Here is a 10,210-nt window from a genome sequence, read left to right on the forward strand (position 1 = left end):
TTATCCTTTAGAATCTATAAGTTAATAACAATGGAATAAGAGGAAGAAAGTCACTTAAAATCACTTATAAACATACCGTTTTATTTAAATAATAACAATAACAAATAACAACAACATAACAAATAATAATAATAATAACAAATAATAACAATAACAACAATAGAAACAGTAATAAAACAACAATAGAAACAGTAATAAACCAATAAATGCTGACTCATATTTATAAACTTCTATTAACTTATATAAATATATATTTACATGGTAAAATAAAACAGCAATAACAACAATAACAATCGTAGCTGTAACGTTAAGATGTAGAAAGGCACTCATTTATATTTACAATACTAATATTTTACAATAAGATGTAAAAAGGCATATAATGACTAATATTTAGAAATAAAAAAAGAAAAACACCCATAGCAATAACAATATTCCCAAAAGGATGAAGGTTTTTTTTTTAAAAAGCTGCTAAACCCAAACACAAAAACATAAAACAGCAAAAAAGTTACCACCTACTAAACTAAACCCAACTATCTATCTATCTATCTTATTTCTCCTTCATAAACACAACAATATTTAGAGAAAACTCATTTAAAGGGAGTATCAATACATTATAGGGCAAACCCAGGTCACATACATGATCTATAATCTCCATATCCCTTCGACAGAATCCATGTGAACTGTTGTTTGTGTTAAACTTTTCATGTAAAAAGTAGGTAAAATAATACATTCCAAGTGCAGCTGTTTTTGTCAAAGGGTTTTCATCAAAAGATTTTTCTTTTTCATTAATTTTAAAGAAGAGAACTAGCCACACTTTTTTTGAAAATATAAATAAATCAGCAAATATCAGCAGGATTATACGGACGATAGAGAGGAAAATGCTGCTTTAGTTCAGTTGCATATTTGTGAATTATTTCATGATTCTGTTTCTTCCTAAACTTTTTTAATAAAACTAAATTTGAAAAGAAAAGTACACTAACAACTACACTTCCTACTACAACATTGTTGTCACTTGTTGCGATTTGGTATTGAAACTAATAACTGTGTATTTTGTGATGAATGTGAAACCACTGATCCTTTATTTTTTGAATGCATATATTCTAATACCCTTTGGCAGGATATACATGACTGGCTTCACCCAAAGGTTTTTGATCTGCAGGACTTCTAACAAAAAGCTATTATTTTTGGACTTTCAATGGACAATACGAATGATGACTTTCTGACTAATAATATAATAATTCTGGGTAAATTCCATATCCACAAGTCCAAATATATGAAAGTGAAACCTCGATTTTGTGTATTCCATAACGAATTCCTTCACTTTTCTAAAGCCCTTCAACTCAGGACAAAAAGAAATGCAATACAACTTTTGAACATGTTGACTATAATTTATTGGATAAGCCATAGCCCCTTTAATTATTTTCCTTTTCATTTTATTTATTTTCTTTTCCTTCTGTTTTATCTCAAATGCACTTGTTCCTTGATACATTTTGATAAAATGTGATGCCTTGCTGTTTGTATATAAAGATATTTTCAATAAAAAATTTAAAAAAAAACAAAACTTTGTTGTCACTTCCGCCTTCCGTCAACGTAGGGCGAAAGTTAAGTAAAGTTTTAAGAAAATACAATCACATTCACGTTTTAAATTGTTACTGAACTAATATTAAACGTGCCATGTGTCAGTTTAAGTTCAGATCATTTCAGTTTTGGGGCAATCTAGCCAGAATGTAGCGATTATTTTATTCCGGCACAGATCCTGGTTTTGTGACGTCATGCCAATACCGGGTCACGTGGGTTGTCTCGGAGTTTTCCCGCGCTGTCCCCAGCATCAAACACCACACTGGTGTTCAGCCTTAAACTCTAATAATCCAGCTACTGGTTTATAGTTTTACGTTGATATCGGGGCACTTACAGTGTTATAATGCCGTCCTCTGACTACGACCCGGCCTGTCTGCCGGACTTGTTGCCGCTGTACTACCGGCGGCTGTTCCCCTTCTCCCAGTATCACCGCTGGCTGAGCTACGGAGGAGGTGAGTGTCCATAACACATGACATCCAGCACAATCTAATCATTTCAGCTGCAGACATGATGTTCAGGGAGATTTGACTTGATGATTGTGTTCACGGCTTTGTTTGAGTCCCCTTTCATCTATTTAGTTAGCTTTCATAGTTACATAATGTATGTAGCATATATATATTTACAGGGATATTTGTGCAGTTTAGTATATATTTATATAGATTTATCTAATATTTGTATTTTCTATATATTGATGTAATATTTATATTTTCTATATACTTATATGAATAATTATGTAGTAATATGCATGGTTACGTAGTATTTATATAGCCTATATTTATATGGATATTGTGTAGATATAATAATAGCAATAATGTAAATTCATAGTTATAAAGTAGTAGGAACTAGGAAAAAGTGTATACTTCTTCCTACTCCTTTTTCGAACCTATGTGCATTTGAAGATGTTACTGTTTATTTTTATTTTTTATATACATGTTCGAAATAAATTCATTCATTAAAAATTTGAAAGTATAGACTGCGATGTCTTCCACGGTCACTTAATAAAAGGAGGCATTTAATATGGCCAGTTTCACCGTACAAGCTTCTCATGTGGCTCAAGTTAATTTATTTTACGCTCCAAATATACAGGTTTTGTAGTATTTTACAGTGCTCCCTCCTCCTTCTTTCTCTGGCTCTTCTAGGTTTGTATATTGACCTTTTGGATATGGCTTCCCTCCTAGTTTTAAACTCATTTGATTATTTTTTTTGTCAATACTTTATTGAAACAAATGTCACTTCAACCAACTAAATAAGTTTGCTTTCATCTATTAGGATCATTTTACTGTGTAAGATTGTGTGAATATCTTTATGCTTTTACATAGGCTGATGACTTAAATCTGTATGATACACCCTGGATATCATGTAGTAAAAAAGACAAAAAAGAACTTTCTACTTCTTTTGTTTCTGAATTCAGTGCAGAAGAACTACTTTCAGAACCGAGAGTTCTCGTTCACACTCAAGGATGACATCTACGTTCGCTATCAGTCATTCAGCACGCAGACAGAGCTGGAGAAGGAAATGCAAAAGATGGTTCCTTACAAGATTGACATTGGAGCAGTGTACAGTCACAGGGTAGGACTTCACTCTGGTTCACACTTCATCTTCTGAAGTATGTCGGCAGACACAGAGAGACAGTTTGCTGTTTTTAACTTGCAGCCTAACCAGCACAATACCGTGAAGTCTGGGAGCTTCCAAGCTCTGGAGAAGGAACTGGTGTTTGATATCGATATGACAGATTACGATGATGTCCGAAGCTGCTGCAGGTAGGATAAACAATCTGGTTTCATTTACTAAGAGAAAATAACATAATTCCAATGTTAGTTTAAAAATAAATATATTTTGGCAATCAAATCACTGTGATAACAATTTAAACATTTTAGTGCTGCAGATATTTGCTCCAAGTGCTGGACACTGATGACCATCGCTATTCATATTCTGGATAGAGCTCTTCGAGGTTTGTCACTGATTTAACAGATCTTTTCTTAGTTTTTGTGAGAATTGTTTCAATTAAGTTTTTACTTTGTTATTTCCAGAGGACTTTGGTTTTCAGCACCGGCTGTGGGTTTATTCTGGCAGAAGAGGAGTGCATTGTTGGGTGTGTGATGAAGCTGCCAGGAAACTCTCTGCAGCAGGACGCTCTGCTGTGGCAGAATATCTCAGCCTGATCAAGGTAACAGGGTTTCTAACTTTGAATGAGCATTTATAATGGTGTGTTCTCATTAAATGCACAAGTCCAAGAGACTTAAGATCTTAACATTTTGACAGGCAGGGTAAAGGGCCTTTTACGCCAAGAACTATATTCACATCAATGTTGCATTGCGACACTTAGTGGCTATAATGATCTGTCATTCAAAAGTATTTTTGTGTATTCTAAATGTATTCAGGCCTCGTATTTGAGTTTGATGACCTGGTGCTACTGCTGAATGTTGCAAAGAGAAATAAATTGAAAATAAAAAGTGTACAGGTTTATAAAATTCTGCAAGAACGTCAGGTGGTGGGCCACTTTCAGTCTGGGACTGTGAGTCAGCAGATTGCTGTGTGATGCAGACTACACAACTCACTGTTTTATAATCGTGAGTCTTGAAGTCCTTTTGCTATTTATGTGACTGATCGCTGATGGAGATTCAAATGATCTGACAGCGACTTTGATCACTTGACTGGTCTCTAAAACTCTGTTTTGCTGGTAAAAGCCTCATGGGGAAAAGAGGCACGTTTTTAAACACAAGTTAATTGTTTAAAAATGTCAGAGAGGAAGCAAATGGCGCAAGTTGTTTGTGCTATAATTTTTAGCACAAATGAAAATGAAAAGACAAAGGGAATGGGCAGAATCAGAGATAGTACGTGTGCCAGAGAAAGTGAGTGAGTAGAAAAATCTCTGTTGAAAAAGTAGCTGATTGCTCATATTGTGGTATGCTGCAGTGTGAGTGCTTTTCCTTGCATTACTATTTTCCCTGTGGGCTCCGTTCTTCATGGAGACCTCACCTGATGTCTTGCTCTCCCATTGGCTGTCGCTCAATTTGGGATTTCCTTTATAATCCTAACATTTTTGCTCCTTAAATATCCGTCACCAGTTACCAGTGGCTCTGTGAAGCCCCGGTGAGCTTTTTTGAGTCTTTTAGTCATTTATGAAGGTCATCGTCAAATATTGGATCATTTGTCGGTTTGCCACTGACCTGGTGTCAGTGGCAAACCGTCGGTATCATCTTGGTGAAACAAAGACCAGTGTCCTTTGACGTTTTTCATTGTTTCTGAAATCACCTTTTTTAGTCATCATTATAGTTTTTAGTGTGAACAACATTCAGAAAACAATGTTTCAAACCGCTTTCATAGTGTCAGAAATAAAAGCACCAAAAAAAGAATAGCGGGAATAGATACACAATAGTAGAGATAATGAAAAAAATATAAAATACTAAAACAATCATTTAGTAAACTGATACATACATATTGAGCTTTAATTTGAAAAGATGCCACTGACTATGAGCACACAAAATGTAAATATTTATTTGTTCTGCAGTGACATTGTGCGTTGTATTTATACTCCACTTGTATCACAATAATCAGTAATCTTTAGAGATAGGAGCTTTTAATTCCTTTTTTCTTTTTTTGTGTTAGGGTGGCGATGAGACTGTGAAGAAAGTAGTGCTGACGGATCCTATTCACCCTTTTATCCAGTAAATATCTGTTTGCATGTTGTTTCTAAAAACATTCTTCCTTTTTTTTATTTGCTGCTTCCCTCTGGTTCTGTGGTCTCAAATTGTTTGGTGTTTGTACTTGAAATCTTAACAGGGGGTCTTTGGACGTGGTGGAGAGATACTTTGTAGCATACGCATTACAGGAACAGGACATATTGGGCACCAAGGAATCTGCAGACAAAGTTCTCGCTCTCGTACCTGAAAATATCCTTTTCAGACCATGCTGCATGATTATCTTGTGAACTATTATTATTGTTATATCCATTTGTGTGTGAAGGTAATTTTGTTTTCAAATTAAACCCCAAAATCATCATTTTTAGACCTTAATTTGTCCATCACATTTTCGAAAGGAATTACAGGAGGATTTCAAAAAGGAGAAGAAACCAGAAAAGCGCTGGAATCTTATCAAAGAACAAGCCCAACAGGTTTGCAGCTTTGATCATGTTGCATAATGAAGTAATTTAAATGTTTTGATATCTTTCAACACAAGTGCTTATGATAACAATGGTTCTTCTAGAGTACTGGCAAAAAATGTCGGCACTTTGAAAAAGAAATCATGCTGCAGTATTGCTACCCTCGGCTGGATGTCAATGTCAGTAAAGGCGTGAACCATTTGCTGAAGAGCCCCTTCAGTGTCCATCCCAAAACTGGTAAGTTTAGTTCAAGTACAAGAAAACATCACCTGTCCTCACAATTTAACGATTAAGCTGACAAGCAGGTAATCAAATATAAATTAGGGGACCACAACAAATGCACCGTGAGTTTTACTGACATTTCTGTTCCCAATCAGGGCGTATCTCGGTTCCCATTAACCTCAGGGAATTGGAGGACTTTGATCCTTTTGCTGTGCCCACAATTAAGTAAGTGACTATTTGTTTTGTGTGTGATTCCTAAGATTGCTTAAGTGCTAACTTTTTAATTGATCTTTTTATTTTAAGCCTGATTTGTGAGGAGTTGGATCGGCTCGGAACAGGAGAAGAGGAAGAAAAGACAGAGGACCCCACAGAAAAGGAAGATGAGAAACAAACAGCGGAGAAGAGGAAGATTCGAGGTGCCAGCCACTGGGGATTATGTGCTCAAGTGTTTTTTTTTCTCCTTGATAAGTGTATAGATGCTGTATGTTTTGAGCATCTAATAGTGACTTGCAGTACCTTGTGTAATATTATAACACTGTATTTACTCATGTAAATGTGTACCTAGTGGACTAGAATATCATGGCTGTCAAATCATTTTTCTTCACAGATTTCAAAAGAACCAGTCTGGCACAGTATGTGAAATGCTTTGATCAGTTTCTAAATGGACTGGCTCGCTCGTGGAATGGAGAACTTCTCAAAAAGAGTGGTATGTTCTCATTGTGCTACGTTCAACCGAGACGAAGCATACAAAGCACGTCGTAGTTTATTATGTGCCCTTTCAACCCCTTTTTCTTTTTCTTTTTTTTCTTCTTTTTTTTAGATCTTCAGAAAGAATTCTGACCTGGATCAACAAAGCACAGACTCTGCTGAAGATGAATTGTTTATAGAGCTCTATAATTTAATGTAGCTTGTGATGTAAACCTGGGGTCAATGTTTGAGGTAACAATTCATATTTTTCCTACTTTCTCATTGTAGAATTTTTAATTTCGATGTGGCAGTTTTGTTATTGACTTGTTTCTCACCTTTTGGTTTTGTATGGGCATTTTTGAAAATAAATATTTTTTTTTCTTCTATAAAACCATGTATATGATTCTTTTATTAAAAATACACATTTTGGGATAAATAAGAAATCAAGAGGAACATTAAACAAACCTTTAGATTTTTAAGCAAATATGTGTAATTTTGAAAAAGGTTGAAAGGCAATGTCCTCTTTATAACAGCTACTTCCTAATTTGTAGCATTAACACTGAAGTATCATTGAAGTACCTGTAACATTGAAAACAAAATACTTAATTTTTGGTTTTTTTTATCACAGTGTGAATGTCTTTTTGCCATGTGTAAATGTAATGAATACAATTAACAGGACTGCACATTGTGTTATTGTTTTGCATAATTGAATCAAATTAAATTATTGAGTTGATGATGCAGTTATACAGACTGAATTTACAGTCAAGATATGGTTGGAAAAAAATGATTATTGGCTCCAAAGCTGTATTTGATAGTGGCTGTCAAAAATACAGCATGAACTTAACCAGGACAGACATCTTAGTTATTTTCCTCTTCAATACAAACAATTACTCTGGTTTTCTTTGGATTCAATTTTGATTTGCAGGAGGGAGAATCAAAGGATGCCAAAGATCCTGCTTCTGGACAACATTGGATAGCACTACAACCAGTCATAGAAACAAATTATGTGACATAGACTGAGTGACAACCACATTATTATAAACAAAAGACATCCAAAATGGTGTGAAGTAAGAGCGTCTTTCAATAACTGCTGTCAATTATACAGTTAAAGCAGCACAATGTAACTTTCAGCTTTTGTTGAGTTTGGCGGCTCCTTTGGACAAAAGCGGTAGTGCTTTACCAGTAGTGTGGAAGTGTTCCTACCATGCTCCTCAAAGTTACATAGTGCCAGTGAAGGTGATACAGACTCCCTCAGACCATGACAGAGGTTCATTAAACCTGTTGGAAGTTGATGTACCATCACAATGACTCTGGAAATATTAGATTAAGGTGGAAAAGTTACATAGTGCTGCTTTAAATATTGTCAATCCAGGTGTCGAACAAGTATTCAGCCATCTAGGTTGTTTTGAATAGTGGTTCTTGAATTGTTGAATGAGTCGCATAGACTGTATAAGAAGAGCTGGACGAACTCTAGCGTCTCCCATAAGTTTTTTTTGAAGACTGCTTTTGAAGCAAGTTGTACTGCACTGCACTTTATTGCAAATGAACTGGATGACCAGGCTGGAGGCTGGCTGGACCACCCCCAGTGGTCAGTTGAAGAACTGCAACGTGTCATACATACTTCTGCATTATCTTAAACTTAAAAGTTGAATGTTGGTGCTGGACGTGTCCCGACATAAAGCCTGCTTGCCTTGGTTGCGATTGGCTCGATATGTTTTGTACTGGTATAAACGGTAGGCTAGAACTATTTCATGAGACAATTTTTGCAAAATCAATAAGTGTGGCTAGCCAGGATAAGATTAAAACAATTTTAGAGGTGGCGCAGCTGGTAGTGCAGCCGTCTCACAGCAAGAAGGTCCTGGGTTCGATTCCCGCCGGGGACGCTGTGGGCGCTGAAGTGCGTGTTAGTTCCCCCATGACTTCAGTGCCCACACCCTGGGTGGGGTTGGTGAAAGGGCCTTTCTGTGTGGAGTTTGCATGTTCTGCCCGTGTTCCCTTGGGTAGCAATGTGAGCTACCCTCACAAAAACATGCACACAGTCCTGGGCTATACATGCCCCACCTGGCCAGGTGGGGAGGATCTGGCCGGAATAACGTGATCCTTCCACGCGCTACGTCCGGCCAGAGAAATTCCACCCTGTCTGGTGAAAAGATGCGGCCTGCTCACTCCTCAGGTTAAGGAGGAGACCTGAGCTCAGTGCAGGGCCCTCCCGGGGTTGGTAGAGGGAGCAATGCCCAGGGGCCTCATTTAAAATGGACTGCGTAGGAGTCATACTAAAAGTGCACGTACGCTCAAAAGCCGAAAATGCCGGGCGCAAAAAAAAATCCGGATCTATAAAACCGCGTGCACGCAGACTTCCACGTAAGGTTCTCTTTATAAATCACAGTCCAGCTGGAAGGCTGCGCACGTGAATCCGCCTGGTATCCCCGCCCTCTACACGCCCACTTTCTACCGAAAATGGAATCATTTTGCATATGAATGAGCCTGCTGAGCATGCGCAGTGGCTTCCTGCAACCTGTTTGGCTTCAGAATGAATGAATGAACGTGTCGAGCCACCGTGCCACTGAATTTCACTGAGATCTGAGATCTAGATGTTGTTGATGAGGAGGAGGACAGGAAAACCACATTATTTTGTTGTCACAGTAAAAGTAGAAAAATAAATAGTATAAAATAAAGAGAGTGAGTGGCAGCACGCCGTTGCTGCGCGGAACGCCGTGAGTTCCCCGGTGCAACAGGGGGACACACGTCCCCCCGTCTTTTCAAAATCATGTTTATTTTCCCCTTACTTTTTACAGTTTAAAAACTAACGGTAGGCTCAGCCTTAAATTGCAAATTATCAAGACACTGTATGAAAGCGATACGAGAACGGCCCCGCAGCCCTGCTTCACCACCCCCCACCCCCCCCCCCCCCCCCCCCCCCCCCCCCCCGCTCCCCCTCCTCCTCTCTCCCCTCAGAGCGGGTCAAGGCGGGTTTATGGTTCTGCGTCACCAACGCAGAGCCTACGGCGTAGGTGCGCGTCGCCGCGTACCCTACGCCGTAGGCTCTGCGTCGTTTTAACGCGGGGCCATAATTTAGGCACCATACACCTGCACATAAAGGTTTCACGCGCCCGTAAAACTCATATATATGAAAACAAATCTGAGTCCCTTTAGGGAAGAAATGAGGGGCTCCGTGGGGCTCCCTAAACGCAGCCCCTCATTTGTTCTGTCCTAAAGCGGTGAAGGAGGTTCCCGGCGTGTCACCGCGGCTGCAGCTCCAGCAGCACCAGAGTCCTGACTGACTGAGCTTCACACACAGAGGAACACGATCAGCGCTATATTATTTTATTTTATTACTTTATTATTTTAAGTCTGATATATTTTGTGATATGTGATGACATTATTAAGAGTATGCCATGAATCTGGCTTCATTTCACCACCTCACAGCCTGCGTCGCCAGTTCCCCGTGTCTTAAGTAAATTCTTACGGGAGGGTCCTAGTTGCCGTAAAGATAAGCAGATTTTTCGGTTAGTTTTTTCTTTTTAGATCCGAGGATTTGCGTAGAAGGCGGCTTCCGCAACTTTCAGGCGCTTTTTCTGCGCAAGCAAGCTTTATAGATGAGGCCCCAGGACTGTTACTTAG

General features: G+C 38.3%; 1 protein-coding gene across 1 annotated transcript; it reads left to right on the forward strand.

Moving 5' to 3' along the window:
* Positions 1 to 1,788: 1,788 nt before the first annotated feature.
* On the forward strand, positions 1,789 to 6,980 carry prim1 (DNA primase subunit 1). Its single transcript, XM_061734803.1, has 13 exons — positions 1,789 to 2,030; positions 2,990 to 3,147; positions 3,232 to 3,338; positions 3,456 to 3,529; positions 3,609 to 3,745; positions 5,188 to 5,246; positions 5,362 to 5,471; positions 5,607 to 5,692; positions 5,785 to 5,917; positions 6,058 to 6,127; positions 6,206 to 6,318; positions 6,510 to 6,608; positions 6,723 to 6,980. The coding sequence occupies exons 1-13, from the start codon at positions 1,922 to 1,924 to the stop codon at positions 6,740 to 6,742; spliced, it is 1,275 nt and encodes a 424-aa protein (XP_061590787.1). The 5' UTR covers positions 1,789 to 1,921; the 3' UTR covers positions 6,743 to 6,980.
* Positions 6,981 to 10,210: the final 3,230 nt, after the last annotated feature.

Source organism: Cololabis saira, chromosome 12 (assembly GCF_033807715.1).
Source record: "Cololabis saira isolate AMF1-May2022 chromosome 12, fColSai1.1, whole genome shotgun sequence".
NCBI classification, from domain to species: Eukaryota; Metazoa; Chordata; class Actinopteri; order Beloniformes; family Belonidae; genus Cololabis; species Cololabis saira.